Raw genomic sequence first — 20,319 nt, 5'->3', positions numbered from 1 at the left:
TAAAGTATGAGTGTTACAGGTAAAAATGTAATGTAGGTTGTGAAGTAGTAAACACACTTTGTAACATATGTCCAGAGAAATGGGCACACTTTGCATCTGTTTATTAAAAAAAAGCATCAGACATATCTTAATGAAGGCAGAAGGAACCACAATACACTGTTCAACAGCAGCCCAGTGTATCCAGTTATCCAGTATATCAATACACTCACATCAGCTAGGAAAGGTGAAATGCATGGTCTACTTAAAAATGTGGGAAATATATTACAAAACACAATTCAGTATTTTTAAACCATAGCGATAACAGAAAATGTCCATTCCTGGTTCATAAAACAGTCATTCAGATGCCAACTCAGTACAAACAAAAAGGCACTTAATGCTTCTATAAAGTGATTGCTTGATCAGATAATGCTTAAAATGACCTATTTCTTCACTTCATTGTGTACAAACACTGACGAGTATATGAAAATGAAAGTAAAAATATTCTCTCGTAAAAGCTAACAAACAATACAAAAACATCTGCAGATGTACAAGATTTATAAACAGTGTCTTAATATTAATAGTGCAGTATCACATGATGTGTAGTCTGTCGGAATGGCTATTCTACAATGTGACATGCATAGTGTAAGTTAGCAACAATATATTGGACTGCTGCTGTGGTTAGGTTACAGACTGTAGCTGACGTATAACAAGTCGAAGCATAGAAAGGTAAAAACATTCTGCATGCTCAGGAGAGTCAGGAAGAATATACATAATGCCACCACATCTCAGGTCAGGACGTACGTTCAAGTGGAAGGCAGTTTTAGAAAGATGTATACCTTCTTTCATGGCTATTAGTGAGGTGAGCTTGTTTGTTAAATGTACAGCAAAGACAGAAGACTGCCTGTATCAGCATTAAGGTGAAGTTCAGAGAGACGTCATGTTGTGGACACTGACGTCTGTCTCGGTTGTTAAGGTAGCATACTGTGCTGCAGCATGATAGACAGGATTGCTTTGGTGTACAGACTGAGATTCAAACAGCAGTTCTCGATTAGTTCGGCTTTAGCATATACACAGAGCACATTGTCGCTAACCAGTGAAAACCATTTATCTCAGAATTTGGTGATTTTTGATTATGCAGATGAACTGAAGCATTGAAAAATCCAGTGTGTAGGTTTTAGTGGCATTTAGTGGTAAGGTTGCAGACGTAACTAGCTAAACACCCCTCTCCTCACCCTCCCCCACTAAAAACACACTAAGCCTGGCAGACCCTTTCTAGAGCCAGCTTTTGATTTGTCCGTTCTGGGCTACTGTAGAAACAAAGCGGTGCAACATCCCTCTAAAAGATATAAAAGTCTCATTCTAATGTAACAAAAACACAACAATTCTTGACTTCAGGTGATTACACACAAGTGAAAACATAATTGTGTATATTACTTCCATTTTTGCCAACAAATCCTTCACACTGGACCTTTAATGTTCCTTTATTTGTTGAGAAAATCGTCCTCCTTTTGAAATTAATAACCCATTAAAAAGGTGCACTTTGTAGTTTTGTGGAAACTAATTTAATTTTTTTTATCTTCATTGACTGATTTTTTTTAATGCCTAAAAAAACTAAACTTGGAAATAAACAAACTCTCTTTGTTTTCATGACTGAATAAACTCAATAAAACAAACTTTTACTTTGTTTATATTTGGCAGACCCTGCCACCTTTCTAGTTTCAACAGTGTTCTGGGGACCTTATTTTCCTCTGAGAACAGCTGGTTTATTCAGTTAAAGAAAACATAAATATTAAAAGTGTTTGAATTTCTTCACCAAAAACTACATAGTGCCCCTTTAAAACTCCCACAGGAGTATTTAAAAATGAGTTGTCACAAAGCTGAAAACAGCTGGCAATATAGTGTTACACATCTTCTTTAAAATGATAATAATAATGAGTGATTGTATTTGCGATCAAAACAATCATTTCACATGAAAATGCAGACATGTAGGCTGCAGTTTAAATTTATTAGAGTTGTTGATTCAGGAGGTTAAAGTAGTACCAATAACAGGATCATTTTTGTCTTGTTTATGTCAAAAGTTGCACAAGTGCAGTATTGCATCAGTTAAATTTTGAAATTCCGGTCTGACCGAGCAAATGATAAGTCATGTCAAGACCTGTACACGGATATCCGATTTGAAAAAGTTAAACATTGAATTTGACATGCTACCTGGTATGATATGGTACATTAATTGCTTTGGAAGAGAGCTTTTATTAGATTAATTCTTCTATAACTTTGTGTATGGTTTGGCTGTTTTTTTGCCTCAAATTTGAGAATTGTATCGGTGCAAATCAATTCATGCTCCCCAATGACGACTTCATACTGAGAATGTGTAACCAAAATGTCCTATTGTTGTACACGTTTAGACTATATTAACACCATTTCGCTTTTGCAAATAAGAAAGCGAGCCGTGCCATCTGCACTTTCTTTCCACGACAACCAGCTGCATATATTAGTCATGTCAACATCTTAAAAGCATGTACTTACAAGAAACTTCCACATCCCAGACAGTGTGCTCCCATATGAACTCCTTGATGATCTGTAACACCAAATGCTAAACTATTCTACCTCTACTTTTCTAAAGTGTCTTTACCCTTTCATGAGAACAAGGCACTGGTAGTTGAGAAAGCAGAATAGTGGGAACACGCCCTTAGATCGTCCCCTAAAACTGTTTGTCATGCTAACTGTAAAGAGTTTGTGGTAACTCTTACTGTGTTGAGGAGAAGTTACAGAACGTCTAATGTTATATGGGGATATATCGAGGTGTTCTTGATGTTAAACCTCCCAGAAAAGTAAAGTAAAAAAGAGGTAATGCAGTGGTTATAGTCAAATGAGGTTTAACATTTTTGAGTAATTGCAGGGTACACAGCTCCAGAGAGCTGAAGGAGGGTCAATAAGGTCATGATATATTATACAGTCAATAATGGAGTCACCGTCTGAGGATTTCTCTAAGGCTTGACTAAGACTTACAAATCACCTAACGAATAGCCACTTCAGTTCAACCTTGGAAGCATCGCTGTTAATAGTTTGTTTTTCACATTACTGTACTCTTCTTAATATACACAACTTCAAAAGATAAATATTGTCACTCACACTTAGATCCCTCGCTTGGTCCTTTTCTTGTTCATATATTATCAGTTAAATGTCTGGAGTCTTTAAATCTCAGTGTAAAATGTTCAGGTTTGGTCTTTGAGAGGCGTGGGGCCGAGCTGAGTGGAGAGTTTAACCCTGCTCCAGACTCTCTGTCACTTGCACAGCAGAGTACGAGGGTGCAGACGCCTGTCGGGTGAAGAAGGACGCAGCTCTTTTCGGCTTCAAGCGTTTGATTTCTTTTCCTGGAGACAAATATTTTAAAATTACTCCACAATCGTACTCTAGAGATATTATAATGTAAGTGTTAATGTGACCATTAAACTCACCATTGTCCACATAGCTGATAGTGTTGAGTGAATGGAACCGATTGCACACGACACTGTTCTGCCTGCTCAGCATCCCGCGGCGTCCTCCACGCCCGTTCTTTTTGCTGCCATCTTGTCCCGCAGGCTGCTGAGACTGACTCACCTCACCGTCCATTTCAGCTGCAGCTCCACCCTCTGACGCAGACTTCAGCTCCACACAGAACTCGATGAACCCACTCATTAGCTCGGCCTGGTCGAGAGGAGAAAAAAAAACAATTATTAAGTCTGATCCTTAGAGGTATACATAATGAAAAACTGTTCAGTTCAGTTCAGTTCACTGGACTTTACTTTTTGATGGTCCATCAGGCTTGGATTAGGGCCTGGTGCGATTATCTATGACTGTCTCTATGTTACATAATAACATCTCTTCACCATCTGTTGGCTCATACCGTCCTTTTCAACCCAACAATCACTGAGCCAGGATGATAAACATGTGAGCTCAAAAAAATATTCAATTTCAACCCTAAATATCAAGTTTTATGCTCCTCTGAGGACAAATGGGCGCAGCAGCTGCACCTGATCCTGAAGCTCTCACAAACGCCAGGTGCAGTGTGCTCTCTAGAAATAGCTGCGTATCCTTATTTGAAGCAAGACACACATAACAGGACCACATCTGGCACCAAACTCTCCAGCAGCAAGACGTTCTTAAATTGATGTTCAAACTACAGTGACAGGTATACTCATAAACAGCCAATCAACACAATCTACTCAAAAGGTCTGAGGCGATTTAAGGCCATGGTATGCTGGTTGATGACACTCCACCATACAGATGTAAATGTATGGTGTTAAAGGGTACCTATCTTCCTTTTCAAACCCTGGCGTGTAAATTACCCACAATGCAACTCAGATCGACATCACTGAAGGCAATTTATCAGATTACATGCAGCTTCTTCTGGAGCCACAAAGGCTTTATACTACTTTTTCACTTATGTAGTAGTACTCCCCAAGACCTGTAAACACACTTTAAAACCGCTTTCCACCAAAATTAGGGGGTCTACACAGGTTGACACGGGTCAACCCGCTAAAAATCGATCGAAAATTGATCCCACTCCCACTTCTCCAGGCAAGGCAGCCCATCTGTGATTTTTATCCGAAGCACAGACATTTACTTACTTGTTTTGAGTAGATCTTTAGCAACTTGTTCACAGGAGTGCCATCTTCCTCTCCGTCAAACTCCAGCCACAGAATGTGTGAGTCCCCCTCCTCCTCCGGGTAGCTGTGGTCCCAGGAAAGCTCACTGAAACGCAGGCCGAGCAATACGTGCTGCAAGGAAACGTGTTCGACAAGAGAAATCAGGATAGATTTCATGAAGAGAAATGACAACTGCGTCTAACATTTCTGCAGAGTGCACGATGATTATACAAGTATACACACGCACAAAGTGAGAAACTTAGTGTTGTTGATTTAGAGAGCTGCTAACACAGCTGCTCACCTTCTCTTTGGCATCCATCACATAAACTCCTTCCAGGCAGATGCCAACATTCACAGCTTTGCGTTTTCCCCTTTGAAGAATCCCTTGTGCTGGTTTGTCAATCTCCCCAAGGAAGAAAGCGCACCTGAATGTGTAGTTCAGGTAAAATAAAACCTCATAAAACATAAAGTGATGTAAGGTATGTAAATTAATTGAGGCAAACCTAACTTTGATGGAAACATATAAAGTATAAATGACTCATTATTCAAGTCCTTACCCATAATAAGGCAGAGTGTGACATGTGTTGAGGTACTGGTGTAGGAGCTGTGTGGGCTCAGGAGAGTCTCCAGCAGATGTGCTGATCTTTTTGTACGCCTCCAAGAGGCTCTGCTCCAGCCCTGCCTGACGGCTCGACTTCCCTCTCAGAGTGGAGAAAAAACCTCCGCTCCCCATTACAACATGAGCAGGCAGAAAAGAGGACAACTTCTTTTCTCTGTGGAGAGTAGATGAAATCAGTTTATGTTATGGCTTTAGAGCATCTTATATCTGCAAATCTAGCTCGGTTATATTCAATACATATTTTTTTGTTAACATTTACTGTTTAATCCTTTGCTTTGTTTGCTCTGGCTGTATGATTAAGAGGCACAATCTACCGCATAAGTGCAATCTGCTTGTGTGTGCTGCTGTATTCTATACATTTCTCCTTAAGTCATCTGTTTTCTTCAATCTTGCAGGTTTTGCAAAAACTCAATAATACAGATTATTTTCTTTCTGCAATCACTTAATTGAAAGATTTTTTTCTTTTCATAATCCTCTCCTCAATTACAACCCCTCACGTCACACTATAAAAAGATCTCCTTAAGTGGGACAGCTTCTGTCATAAATGACGTCAACTGATGATTACCTAGAGATCTGATAATTTGCAGCCAGTAATGATAATAAAAAGCAGGATTCCATCAGTAGATACCAAGATTATCAAGTGTTTAACTGTGTTTTTCTCCTCCTCAATGGTCCAACCATGTCATATCCTGAGGATGTGATTCGACTGTATTCAGGACATGTCAATCATCATGTCATTTATGTGTGGAGGACAAACTGTGACTACTTGTGTACTTAGGGATGAAGTCCTAATTCTGTTTGTTTTGATGAAGCGCAGACCTTGAATAGTCTATTTTGGTTTAACAATTATTTAACACCAAGTCAAGGAAGACCTTTTATTTTCAGAATGATGTACAGCAGTTAAAGGGAAGTGGACACAAAGGACACAAACTAAGACATTATTACAACACTGTCAGCAAACAAAGACTTCCTCCTAAATATATAAATATCTATTTAGAAGTATGTTTCTATTAACTGTAGCAACCTGCAATGTGTGTCAAGAGTAACCTAAATAAGAAGAGTGACTACCCTCCTTTGTGCAGTCATATGTAGGTCCTGTGAAGTATCCATAATTCTCAGCCCTTTAATTACAATCAAGTCTTTTTCAAGTCTCTTTGAAAAAAGAGACACGCTGACAACATCATCTCACTCCAATCAAAAATGGTATTTTCTGCATTCTTCCACATACCACTCACAAACTAACAAGCAATTGTAAAACATTGCTGTGGCACAATAAGTGTTCTCATTACATTTAAAATAAAATCAAAGCCCCATCGAACAAAAGGAGCACTGTTGACCTTTTTCACAATGCCTCTAGATTTTCATCAAATTACAACCTGTTGTCGCTGATTGTGCCGCAGTACTCGAAGCTCCTCAATCTACCAGCTGCCCTTTAGAATATGTGGGTTGAGGGTTGTGAGTTTGGTCATGCAGTTTGTTTTTTTTGGACATTAAGTTGAAGCGAGGCGTCCTCTCACCATTTGACAAAATAATAGCAGGGGTCATTACATACTTCTTTATTTTCTAAAGAGGCGAACTAAAACCAAGACAACTGTGAACTTCACAAAAAACTTTCTGAGCAGGTACTGGTGCCAAAAAACAGAAAGTCAAGTAGGATCATGTGTTGACAAAAAAAGTGAGATGAAGTGTTCACGATCAACCAGAATAATGGCACACAACTGTGTGAATGAACAAGAACAAGAACAAGTGAATGTGGATATAGATATAACATAATTATATATTAAAAGAACATTTTTTTTCCTTCAGTTTGTATTTCAATGATAGGTTTGAATGCCAACTTCAGACATCAACTGTAATTTACTTATTTTTCCAAAGGTCCAGAGTACATTAAGTGGAATCAATCCTCTCACGGTGAGAACGTGAATAAGTGTACCTAAAATACTGAACGATTCATTAAAGAGAACTTCAGATTCACCTGTATCCTTCAAAATTAGAAATCAGAAATTAGAAATGCAAATAAAACCAACATGCAGACTTGATTTTTTTTTTAAACAAACCTTTCTAACTCACCTTATAGTAGTAGTAAATTGTTGGCTGTCAAGATTAGTTCCCTCATCAAGAGCTAGAGACAAGGCTCCGAGACCCGTCCAGTGTTCGGGGTCGCAGGGGTACCGGCCTGTGAGAATGTTGCTTCTGGCCTCCTCGTACAGAAGCCTCAGCACAGCCTCATCCTCTATCTGCTCAGGAGAGAGACAATGACAACAATTATCCAACAGTCATTGGGGAAAATGTACTCAAAAAAAGCTTTAAAGGAACAGAAGTTTCAATAATTAACCTAATAATAAAGCCCAATCTGAGTTTAGTGTGCACCACCAGGTTGACTAAACTCTAAGTACCCAATAATTCACTTATATCTAACACTGATGAATATTCTTGCAGAGAATTAGGGTTAATTGTACCTGCAGCTCTTTAGATTTAGGATAAAACACGTTCCGACGGAACTGTAGATATGGTTCATCTGAGGGAAAAGCAGAGAGAGGAAAATGACGCGTTAGGGTCAGGCACTATATTGTATTATATACTGTACTGTATTTTCAGTTTGTCCAGTCATCACTGGATGAGAAAGCTGTGGTAGCCCCCTCCAACCCACTCTGTTGCAACTCATCATCCTGTACTGCAAGTGGAAGCTCCACCTACTCACAAAACATAACGACATTCAAGGGATTATGCAATACTGATGACAAACGGTGATACCTTTTTTTTTTTTTTATGTTAAGCTGTCACTGTTCTGTTTTTTTTTTTTTTGGCAATGCACTTGGCAGCAGTAATGCCAGGACCTGACGCACCACAAACAATCAAGTGTGGGCTGTTTTACTTTCACTGTAAGTGATGACAAATAACACCAGACTTTGAGTCAGTGCCTGACACCTCATTTACAACTTATCAAAATTGTGTTACATTTCACCAGAAGTCCTTTACGGCTTTGGCTTTCACATACTTTTGTGTTATCTCAGTTTTGTCTTCTCCCAATTAACAGAAAGTTGAATATTTCCCCACATTCATCAGACACATCCAGTATTCCTTCATCAGTACTGTACTATATAGTGTACTGTATAACCCACTGTAAATCATTGCATCATGAGAGTTGCTGTAATCCTCGATAACAACACCCTAAGGAGTTGAAAATATGAATCGTTATTCCTCATAATCATAAAATGTGAGCATTGATGTTTATGATCATACTGGGAGAGCTTTACAACTGCTGTCATATGACACTGTAACATTATGAGTGTTTATAGCATCCCTATTAATGCATTATGCATGCATTTGAATAGATTACATATCTGTAACACTTAACAGATAGGAGATCCATGTAAATTGCAGCACAATGAGGATAGGTTCATAATTTTCCATAGTCTTCTTCATACAAATTCTGTTTTTTGTGAGCTGTGGTGGAGGGATAGTATCACAAAGAGACAAATATTATCTTTGAAAGGCCTGTATTAGCTTCAGATGAACTTGATGATACATTTTAATACAGAATGAGGACTGTGGATTTTGTCACCTTTCAGTTCACATTAGGAGGGAGGCTTTTCACAGTCAGTGTGAACAGGAGGAACAATTACAACATAATAGTAAAAATAGTTTGATTGCACACAAAGGCATGTGAGTTTTGTTTTAAGACAGACTTGAAACTTACTCTCTGTAAGTGGTTTCTCTTCGTGTTATTTGATTTTCGAGGTGTTTCAGCCTTTACTTTACTTGTTCTGTCATGGGAGTTTATTGCTTACAATGCAAACTCCCTCTTTAACTTTTATTTATTCCTCACAAACCTGACAGCACTTTAACCTTTATTTACCCCGAGTAAGCTACTAAGCACCAGCAATTTATATGAAAGCTGTAAATCCACAGGGAACAGCTGCAGAGAACTGCTTGTGCTTGGCTATAGACACACATGCTGTTGAGAAACCAGGTTACTGAGAGGGGGAGGGAATCAGAGAATGCATTTAATGTGTTCACACTATGATAAACTGACATTTACACACAGCTTGGAAGTAATCATGTTTCTCTCTTACACAACACTGTATATTTTAACCAAAGCTGGCATTTAGTAGTTTACAAATTTAAGTGGATAAAGTTTATCATGGCACAGACTGAAGAGGATGAAGACTTTGTTTTATTGTTTTTTGTTGGAGTTTTTCATTTGAGGGCGACGAGAAGGGACAGTCATAGAGCCTTACTTGATTTAACTGTATAATAATTTTTACAAATAATCTACTGTTCAGCTGTGATTTGAGCTACAGTATACAGATTTGTTTTTTTCAGTTGACACACAACAAACAATCTCTCTTTTCATTGTTTTGCACTGCTATTGCCGCCCACGTGTCTCTTGTAAGAAATCTGTAAGTGGATACATGGTCAAGAATTTGTTCCTCCAGTAGAAATCTTGTTGTATAAAACAAGGCCTCTAATCCTCACCTCGATGAAAATAAACCAGATTGTTAACCATCATTAATAAATGATAAATTTATAGTTAATTAATCTTTTATTAATAGTTATTTTACTGTTGACAACTAATTAAATGCTGTATAAACCATTTATTAAGCAGTTGTAAAAGGCTGATAAACATCCGTTGCAACTTCAAAAGAAACAATTGTTAAATAAATGGTTTATAAAACATTTTGTTCTTTGTTTACAACTATTAACTGTAAATGTACCACATATTAAAGATGGTTATTATTAAGTGTTGCCACCACATTTCTTGTTCAGCAGACTTCTAAATAAATGTGCTCATTGCAAAAACAACAAAATTGTAGATTTCTTGTAAAAACATGGACACGCATACTAAACTCTCACCTTGTGATATGTCTTCCTCTGAGGCCTCAGTGAAGCGATACAGCAGATCTTGCCACTGCCGGCACAGTTTGTATGGTTGATGCCTTGCCTTTAACTGCAAATCTGAGGTATAACAAGAAGGCGAATGTGAGTGAGATGTGTTTGTTTTATTCTGCTTACATCGAAGTACAGTCGAGGTAATACTGCCACTCCAAGGGAAAACCACAAAGTTAAAGCAATTTATTTTCTGTAACTGACCTGATTTTTAAACTAAATTATTCCTGCTGTAACAGTTGAATACATACATGAAACATAGTGTACAGAATCTGTTTGTATCTTTTTATTCCTAATTTAGATAGTACAGTTATGTATAAAGGCTATATCACTTAAGCTTGTTCAGACAACTGGACAGATAGCCTGCCGAGATAAAGGGTTGCAGCATTTACAGTACTTGTGTAAAAACACTGGGGAAAAGTTCTTACCGAGCAGTGGAGAACAAAGCCAGAGGGTGAAGGCATCCTGTGCAGACTCAGGAATATTAAGAGCCTCACGAACACTGCGGCTCAACTCCTGCACATTGACACTGCCAAGTCCTTCAACTGTTAGGTGTACTGCGCTCTCACCAAACAGGTATATAAGCACATCTTGAGCTATGAGAACACACAAATAAACAAAATGAAAAAAATTATCAAAAATATTACAAAGACGAGTAAGCCAAGAGAAACAACACCACTTCAAAATCGAACACTTCCTTTAAAGTTAGTTTGCTACAAAAACAAGTAATGCACATTAGGAAACACTGAGGAGTTATTTTGTCCTCCATGTTGTGCACTTGTTATCATTTGCTGCACCGTACCACGGGAAAGTGTCGCAGAGGAAGCAACACTTCCTCTTTGTGAGTGGTCATCTGATGAATCTGGCTGGAAACTGCAGTCATCTCCTTCCATCTCTAATCTGAAACACAGTGAACAAACACAAAATCAGCTGCAATACACAATAACATAACACATACTGTACTGTATATTACAACATATTTTAACAGCCAGAAAAAGTCTGTGCATCTGGACTGGAAAAGTAGACCAGAGCAGTATTAATATGTACGATGGGTGAAAAACATCAAGAAGTTAACAGATATTTCACATGGGAACTCCGAATATGTAAGGTGTAAGTCCCCATCTACTGTTTAGGAGAACGCTGCAACGCCGTTTTGCTTTAAAGCTCCAGCTCAGTATGGGGGTGAACTCATCCTTTTAACTATAAACAGCTCCCTTCTTATTGAGCCATGCAGAATGTATCCTATATGCTGAAGAGACTCCTTGGATCAACATGTGTGATGGGATGGGACACCTACAGTATTGTGCTATTTCTTCAACTAAGAACCTCATGATATCCTATAATCCAATCATCTACAGTATGTACAACTGGCTAACCAGAGTGGCCTATGACAGGGTGCATGTGTATGTGTGGTGCTCATGATAACATTAGCCTAATATACCTTGAAATAAAGAGTCAATAACTGCTTCAGAGATGACTAGACAGTTACTACCAATATTAGTATCCTCACTGGCATATGCAACCTCATCCACATCCTTTAGTCATGCTTCTATAAACAGGTAATCAGGCTAATTTAGCCCCTGTCTCCATATGCACCAGCGCCACTATGTGGCATCAGACTGGAAAAGACCCTGTGCAACCAGAACATCCCAGTCGACTCCTGTTGACCTCACCCTGCTGAACTAGAGCTGTCGCTTGGCCCCATCATGTCACTGTTATTCAGCCAAGTTTATATATTAAAAAGGGTTTAAATAATGATAGACTAACATTTTAGAGGAGGTAAATACAGAGACATAAGGGAAATAAGGCGAGGCCCGTGGGACAAGGGCTAACTAGCTAGCTACCCAAGTTGTCCTATACATGCCCAAACAAACGCAAACAACGGGTGTAGCTAACATGCCAGGGAACTATTCAACGCCACTTAATTGCATATGTTTAGCTAAAGGGCAAGACAAGCGACCATGCTAGCTACGGTCGCGTAGCTACAGAGTGTCACTAAACGTCATTACGAAACTTTAAGACACAATAATACATTTCCAGACATCGACTGACAACGAGTTTGTCGCTCAAGTGGTTTGTTAGCTAACTTAATTAACCTTTTGGTGTTTGCCCAACAGCCTAACTGTTCATAACAAGTGAGGGAACAAAATGTGTCTGGTGTCCACCTACCTGCCAGATGTGGTAGATTTCCCTCCACTTGCAGCCAATTCTCTGGATGTGATCCTGTTAATTCTGTAAATACTGTCGCTAAATACATCAGCTAGTCAATGTTTCGTTGTTATTTCCCTGGCTACGGCTAGCCAGTTGTCTAAAACTAGCTTTCCGGGCAGCTGCAACAGTTAGAGTGTGTGACCCGAGGATGATGCGCTCACTTTGAACGACTCTTTACTGGGCGTGACAGCCACTCGGGAAGATTTGAAACACCACTTTTAAACGAGGCATTTATGAATAAGGTGGCAATTTTAACAGCTATGAGCAAATCATCCAAAGTGTTCGTCGCGAGATCGTTTGAAATTACGATGACTGACAGGCTTTGTACGTTTTGAACGCCCCTTTACGGGACGGGTTCAAAATGGTCGGATCCGGAGAACGAGTCCAAGAATGATTCGAATATGTGAGAGCGCGTCGCCTTCGCGCCACGTGACCAATACGTCATCGCATCTGTAAGTGCTCAGACAGCAGATTCATTTTATTTATCTTCTCTGGAGGCTGTTGTTGATAGTTTGCAGCTAAATTTAAACCACTTTTTTTTATTATTAGAATTTCAATGTCAAATTGTAGATAAAGGGACTCCCTGTCTGCCTCACAGTTGAATAACAAAAGTTAATACACTACAATTTAGTCAGTTGAGAATGTGGCAGTGCTCAAAGCCAGTGGATTAGGTGTTGTTGTGCCATAATTATGTCCTTGTTATTATTATAACGCTCTCCGGGTGAACGGAAATACCCATTAAGTCTAATACACTCAATTAAAGCAACATGCAAAGGTTGTTGTCAGCTACAGCCTCATAAGTGACCTCACACTCAACAAAAACTATACACCAACCTTCAAAAAAGTAAAAGTCATTGCATGGTTGTGACCTACAGTGGGGCTGACATTGCTCAATTTGTATTATTCAATTATTCTATATAACAATTTAAGGGTTTGTACCCTGCCACCATATCGAAATATATAATGGTCAAGTGTGTTATATAGTTTCATATATGTATATAGTCATAGTTTAAACCTACAGTCTGAATGACCCACACAGTATACCCAACTGAAAAGATGGAAATATTGGACATCTAGTGGTGAGATTAAACAGTACACCTTCAAAATAAAAGGATACAGCATGAATAACAGCTGTTATAAACTAGGGAATCAAATAATAACAAATACTGATTGTTACAATTTCATTATTGACATGTACAAATTGGAGCTTATGTAATAATACATTGGAAGCCCCTGAGATTTTTACTGAATCTAGAACCATATAGAGAGCGGAGAAGTGGACCCCATGGGACCTTATTTCAGACATTTTGCACAGAAAAGGTACTAGAAAAGGTGAAAATCACAATAAATCCGGCTATATTGACAACTGCAGTTATGTGAAAGGAGAGTTTGTTAGTTCTGCGAGCAAGATTATATACAAGAGCAGCTCTACAATGTTTGTTACAGGTTTTGGTGACCGTTCAATGAGACGACATCACTAATTAATTTATAATAACGTATTTTCACAGTCTTATATTTCTTTAGTTTTACGACAAACTGCAAGTTTCCCAAGATCAAAAATTATCTTTTAAATTGACAAACATCATATGTGTAATTCATGTCACAATACGATTGAATCAAAACATTATTTGTCTTTCTCCATTCACTACCAAACAAAGATTTTCTGAAATAAGGTCCCATGGAGCAAACTGTCGTAACTTTGGTTCTCTTTATGTTCAGTTCTAGGTCTACAATGGAGTGCTTCTGTTTTTTTAGTCAGAAAAAGTCAAGACACAGTTGTGTTTTTAAAAGGACCTTTAATAAAACTATTCACATGGGTTGACATTACAAATGGATTTCAAAGATGAACCAATCTTTTGTTTCTGGTGTAAAATAAATGTCTTTTTTATTTGGGGACAGGGGTGAAGAATATAAATTCATCACTTTGTGTTTAGTATTTCAGTATTTACAGTTTTATAAGCAGACAAAGCCTCAGCATAGTATCTCTGCATCTTATATCCACCTGACGCAGGTGTCTAACTGCAAGGGCAGCAAGTTGAGTATTAACAAATTGGATTAAAAGCTTTCACAAAGGTGTCAGAACAAAGGACACACTTGATGGCTTTCACGGCATTACTGACATAGATTAATCAATCTTCATAATCCTATTCCTTTCACTGACAGGCAGAAGAGAGGTTGGGGGAAGTTAGCCACTTGGGGTGCCTGTTATGGAGGGTGACACCTGACATGCTAAGTACAGTATTTAATGTCTGCATGTAAGAAGAAGCAATAAGTCACTCCACTCCAATTAGTAAATTCAAACTTTAATAAGTCAAATGTTATATTATGTCATAGTGCTGTTGTGCAGCAGAGCATTGTGTCTCATGTCTCTCTATAGTCAGCTTTACATTCATGTTTTTGTAAGACCAAAAAAAAAAAAAAAAATTGTATACACTGCCTCATGAATTACTTTTACCCACCGATCAATTGGTGATTGTTGTATTGCTTTTGACAAAGGCTTGTGAGAATGTAAGTAGTGGTTGCGTATTTTTTGTAGAAACAAATATAGCAAAAGGGTTATACTACGTGTAAATAACAGGGAAAATAAGACTGAGTAGCAATAAAAAATAAAGCTCAGTCTGCTCAGTGATTTTGAGCATTTTTATTTTAAGGAGTATCGATGGATTTATAACTTCTGGGGGCACCTGTGAAGGAATTTTCCTTCTTTACGCTTAAGGTAAAATGTCACAGTCACGAGATGACGGGGACAGCTGTCCTGATAATGTTACCGCTGTCACCAGGGCAACCAAGGCCAACAGATATGACGTACTTGGCTTCAGACTCTTACAGACAGGCTGTCTCCTTTTAGGGTGTATTGCATGTGACCTGAGGATCACACAACGTGACTTAGACTAACACATTTTCTCATGTTATACAATACATGGTGAAATCAGTTCAGCATAGTGAATTTGAAAGGGAAAGAACAGTAATGCAGTATACATGTACGTTACTTTTGCATCTGACAATAAAAAATATGAACCCTAAATCTGTGAAATTCATAGAAATTTCTGATTAATATTCTGTTTTAAAAATCAAATCATTTATTAGTTGCCCTCGCGGTGTAAAAATTATTTACATGTGTGTACATCATTGGTGGTTTAGGTGGTTGCAGGAGCTGGAGCTGCTCCCTCTTCCACCTGGTTATTAAGCAGGAAGAACTTGAGCACAGGGTCCAGGTACTCCATGATGGTCTCTTTCACCCCTTTCTCCAGCAGGTACCCTTCGGTCTCAACCTCTGCGTTTTCCTTCCCTTCCACTGCTTCCATGGAGGTCTGCAGGAAGCGCAGGCTCACCAGCACAGAGCCCTGGGGAGGAGGAAGGTGGAGAAGTTTAGATGTACAGAAGATTCCATCATCGAGGATCAACACAGACGAGCAAACAGAAGTGGCGATCGATGGATTTCGTAAAAATTGTGCCCATGAGACGCAATAAATGAATGAGGAATTGATTGATGTTCACTCCCAATCTAGCCAGAATTCTCACTGATGAAATCTTTGAGCTACAAAACTGCAAGAATTGCATTTTTTACCATTGCATTGAGGAATCTCATTTCATGTTTGGCAAAATAGATGAGATTCTTACAGTGGCCATTTTCCTCTGTCATCACGCTCAGGGTGGGAAGCTCAAATTCTGGGATTGTGATATTCTTCTGTGTTCCAGGTTGCAGGTCCTATAAATGTTGGGAATCTGACTAATTGTTATCATTTCACCACTTAACTGATTGATCAGCAACTGGAAACATGATGGATAGTAAAAACCTGGAGGGGCATCGGGCCGTATTTCAAGGTAAAACAACATAATTGCTAACCCATTTAACCACTTCCTAATCTGGTAACACTATCAAACAGTAACAGGTAGGAAGTGGTTGAGTCCTAACGTTAGCTGCTAACGGAAGCTAATGGGTTATCAAATATGTCTTTTTACCTTGAAATATGGCCCAATGTCCCTTTGGATTTTCACTTTCTATTGTCCTTTCAGCTGCTGATCAATCAGGTAGAGGTGAAATGATAACAATTTGCCAGATTCCTGATGATAATTTGACTTGCAGCCTGGAAGAAAGCAGTACAACATTCGGGCTTCCCACCCTGAGCGTGGTTCCAGAAGAAAGTGGCTGCCGTGTGAATATGGTCTATTGTAAATTTAGTGTCTTTTCATAACATCTTGCCAGCATGTTACCCCTGGACCGTCCTCTATATTTAAAACTCCCCCAGCACCACCAACTGCCTGAAATCACTACAATCCTTCTAATAGTTTACCTGTAAGAGGAAGACTGACAGGACTCCAGCCCCAATGGTGTTCATCAGGCCCATGTAGTAGTGGACCAGGGCCTCTCGGCAGCCTCGGAGATAGATGTTGAGCTCCTCGGTCTGGTAGTCGTAGTTATAGTGTGCAGAGTTGTTGGTGAGCTGATACTGGATGCATGGGCGTGGAGAGCTGGGGTTGCAGCAACTGAATGGGACTCCATCTACCAAGTAACGGCCATCCACGTTGCTCTTGATGCGGCTAAGGAAACAAGTGGAATATAAGTTTTAGATTTCCAACATGTTACTTTATGACTGTTTATCTGTGTTGTAGTCAGATGACAACTTACTCTTTCACTTCCTTCGAGCTGAAATCAAGGTAGCGGTTGCTGATCCACTGGACCTCAAACCAGTCCCTGAAGTCGGTGTTTCCACAGCACTGGAACTCCATCTGCATCCGATCGATGTTCTGTTTCTGGAAGCAGCGCCCCGGGGTGTCTGTGTCCTTGTAGAAGCGGATGCCGTTCCTCAGGCCAGCCTTCAGAGAAGACTCCAGAGTGCCCTTCATTGCATAGCTCATGATGACAGCTAGCAGCATGAGGACAGTGAAGAAACAAGAGACGGCAAAATAGGGCTTCAAGAAGTTCTTCCAGCGAGGAAATCGCCCGGCATCCAGAGCATCCTGACAGATCTTTGAAGCAAAGTAGTTGATACCCAAGGAGGCCAGACCAACAATCATGAGGGTGTTGGGCACAATGTGTATGTCTGAGTTATCCATCACCTGCAAATAAGTCACACAATATCGGAAGTCAATATAAATTCTGTTTGTTCGCTGCAAGGACACAAGGCAAACATACATCAGAATATACCTGAATCTAAAGTTATTCTCATGACGTGTTGATGAACCCTCAAAGGTTTAAAAGATTTAGATAAAACATTTATTTATAAACTTGAGGTCTCCAAAATGCACATGTAATGATTTTCATCAGCAGCATTACAGTTACTTACATAATAATTCAGAATTAAGAGCAACTCAGTTTAATCAGAGCATAATGAGCGGCTCATTTCAAGCCGTTGAGGCTCAGCTGTCTTGCTCAAGGACACCTTCTGTACAGTGATTGCAGTTGCTAAGGAGGGTTGCAACCAGCCCAGTAGCCATAATTAAATGTTGGCGTTGTATGTTTCTGCAAATCATGGATACATTTAATGTTTCATTAGTATTAGATCAATATTTCTACAATACAGGTTGGGTGATGTACTTCAGATGCAGTCTATATGAGCTGCTTTTCTAATGGAGCATGAAGGGGTTAGAGGTGGCTATAGGATGCCCAGATGACTGCAAAGAGACAACTGCACACTACCAATAAAAGCAGGTATGTTTTTAGTGCACCCCAGTCGCCTTCAACCTCTGTACAAACAACATGACGTTAGACTTTCAAAACTATGAACAGTACGTACGCCAAAGCCAATCTTTCTAATAAGCTCTGAGGAAAATAGATTTGTCCAAAACCATGCGCAGAAGATGTCAGGTGACAAAGTATAAAGAGAGAGAAAGTCACAGGGCTTTCAGACCGGTGTTCATGTCTGGTGTGTAACCAAAAGTCAACACTGACTTGTTTTAACTGACTTCCGAAACGTAATGATGTATTTAACTTACTTCATGTACCATTTTTCTCCTTAACCTAACAAAGTGGTTTAGTTGCATAAACCTAACCATACTGCAATGTTACGTAGTATGTATTTTTGTTACCATGACGACAAACGTCACCTGACTATGGATCTGCTCCCAGCAGGTAATGTCAAGGACTGACAAGTCGTCTGCAAGCAAAACTGGACTTGGTCATGTTGCTTGTATGCTGAATGAAGAGACTGGGTTGTTTGGCAAGATGTTGGGACACTGCAGATGTTTTTCTGGCGACAAAAGCGGGTATTTTTAACGAGACATTGGGAACTTTGCCCTAACCAAGTGCTTTTTGTGCCTAAACCTAACCAGACCTTAATCACAGCATTGCTACAACATAAAATCTAAACCAAGAGATTCAACATATCCATGGTTTGCCAAAACATTCAATGCCAACATCTATTCCGTCAGTTGGGTTGGTAGAACACATCATTCACTTACTCAGTCCAGATTTTGCCAGGAGAATTTCTAGCTATACAGAGATTTGCGGTTGATTTTTAGCAAAATGGAAATGTAAAAGACCAGTTTTTATATGACAGTAGGCTTGAAATGTTAGGTATTTGTGGAAAAACTCTTTTTAGTGTCAGGATAACAACCAAAACATTGTACAGAATCTGGTGGACATTAATAGATGTCCTACAATGATTTCATTGATTTTCCTTCAATGCAAAATGATGGGATGAAATACAGTGGTGTAAACTATAAGGTAATATACTCATATACTAACATTTTTTAAGCTTTGAGGATTCAAAGGGATTAGGCTAATTACGATTGACAGAGCCTGGTTATTAAATGATGAGTCAGGGTCCAAAGCGGGTCACAGGTGTATCAACGACTTATTGGTCTCCAGTTAATGAGGACATTTCTTTGATGGTATCAAGACACATTTCAAGACACTTTGTTCCATTTTCACGTTTTATCCAAAAAGATTGCGCCAGTATTTAAATAGTAAGTCAGGTACAGATGGCACCTGTCAGGTGTAAATCAGTGCATTAGGGTGTAATCAACTGTATCACCTTACAACTACCACAGAGGCTGTCCCTGAGAGTAGATATTTACTGTGTCTATGTATGTAAGTATAATCAATGCAACTAGGCGTATCGATTTTCTTCCAACTGTATGTAAGTATAGTTAAACAATGTGTAGTTGCACCTTGAAACAAAATCATTACACGTTACTCGCTTTTGCAATCAAACTGTAAGCAAATATGCCTTGAGTTGTTGTAATTTGTTGGTAACTTGCATGTAAAAAATAGTCAAAACCAGCAAAGTCAGGGAATTATGAAGCTTCAAAGTCCTAACATATAAAACTGGAGAGGTACCTCTGCCCTCCTGCGGAGCTCTGTCTTTAGGATGCACCCCAGGCTGAAGGTCATAGCTCCAGCCACTGTGGCACTCCAGGAGAGGAGCCACAGTCCCTGGGCTAGCTTCACCCTTTTCTCGAAGGGGAACTTCATCTTCATCACCACCATGGTTGCAGCAAGGGAATCGGAGCCTTACCGGGGGAATAGGGGAAGGAGAACCACGAGGCAACGAGGGGTGATGCTGGGCTCTGTCTGCGAGGAAGAAGGAGAGGTGAGAGGCATGACTCTGAAGACTCAGAGAAGAAGAGGAAAAAAATTAAATTCAACACAGAATCTGAAAATCAGTAGCAACAAAGCAAGCACCATTAAAAACACACTGATAATAGCTTTGTGAGAACAAATGTTAATCCAGCAATGGCCGTAGTCAGAGAGGTTGGTGCAAAATCCCTTGAGAATAAAGTTTTAGAGCGTCTCACTCAAGTAGTGTGTCAAAATTCACCTTATGTGTTGCCCCAAAAAGTGGTGAAAAAAAGTCCAGATATCTCCACCGACCACTATGTACCATCCACTGTGCCACAGTGGATTTGGCACACTGGATTTGGCAAACCTGGATGCTGGGAGCGATTTACCTCTAATGCCTACCTATCCTATTAAACTGGTCTGTGAATCCAGGCCATTGTCTGCTCAGCACCCATCACTCATGCAGAGGGACACGGATGACAAAACAA

General features: G+C 39.4%; 2 protein-coding genes across 2 annotated transcripts; both read right to left on the bottom strand.

Moving 5' to 3' along the window:
- Positions 1-86: 86 nt before the first annotated feature.
- frmd8 (FERM domain containing 8) lies at positions 87-12,464 on the bottom strand. Its single transcript, XM_073479621.1, has 11 exons — positions 12,286-12,464; positions 10,919-11,016; positions 10,545-10,712; positions 10,084-10,185; positions 7,686-7,744; positions 7,297-7,463; positions 5,165-5,380; positions 4,909-5,032; positions 4,590-4,739; positions 3,438-3,666; positions 87-3,353 (listed from the first exon to the last, which is right to left on the bottom strand). Exons 2-11 carry the CDS (start codon positions 11,007-11,009, stop codon positions 3,241-3,243), a joined length of 1,419 nt encoding a protein of 472 aa, XP_073335722.1. The 5' UTR covers positions 11,010-11,016; positions 12,286-12,464; the 3' UTR covers positions 87-3,240.
- Positions 12,465-15,464: 3,000 nt separating this feature from the next.
- rom1a (retinal outer segment membrane protein 1a) lies at positions 15,465-19,759 on the bottom strand. Its single transcript, XM_073479590.1, has 4 exons — positions 19,610-19,759; positions 16,958-17,388; positions 16,623-16,869; positions 15,465-15,671 (listed from the first exon to the last, which is right to left on the bottom strand). Exons 1-4 carry the CDS (start codon positions 19,757-19,759, stop codon positions 15,465-15,467), a joined length of 1,035 nt encoding a protein of 344 aa, XP_073335691.1.
- Positions 19,760-20,319: the final 560 nt, after the last annotated feature.

The sequence above is a fragment of the Pagrus major genome, chromosome 13, assembly GCF_040436345.1.
Source record: "Pagrus major chromosome 13, Pma_NU_1.0".
Lineage (NCBI taxonomy): Eukaryota > Metazoa > Chordata > Actinopteri > Spariformes > Sparidae > Pagrus > Pagrus major.
Note: the sequence above shows the minus strand (reverse complement) of the source record. Positions and strands in the feature narration are given on the sequence as shown.

Coding starts and splice junctions, on each gene's coding strand:
- rom1a (XM_073479590.1), bottom strand. CDS start 19,759: ATGGTGGTGATGAAGATGAAGTTCCCCTTCGAGAAAAGGGTGAAGCTA. Junction 16,870..16,957: donor AGCTCGAAGGAAGTGAAAGA/GTAAGTTGTCAT, acceptor TTGTTTCCTTAG/CCGCATCAAGAGCAACGTGG. Junction 15,672..16,622: donor TGTCAGTCTTCCTCTTACAG/GTAAACTATTAG, acceptor CCTCCTCCCCAG/GGCTCTGTGCTGGTGAGCCT.
- frmd8 (XM_073479621.1), bottom strand. CDS start 11,009: ATGGAAGGAGATGACTGCAGTTTCCAGCCAGATTCATCAGATGACCAC. Junction 7,745..10,083: donor AGAGGAAGACATATCACAAG/GTGAGAGTTTAG, acceptor CTTTTCCCTCAG/ATGAACCATATCTACAGTTC. Junction 3,354..3,437: donor TATCAGCTATGTGGACAATG/GTGAGTTTAATG, acceptor ATTTGTCTCCAG/GAAAAGAAATCAAACGCTTG.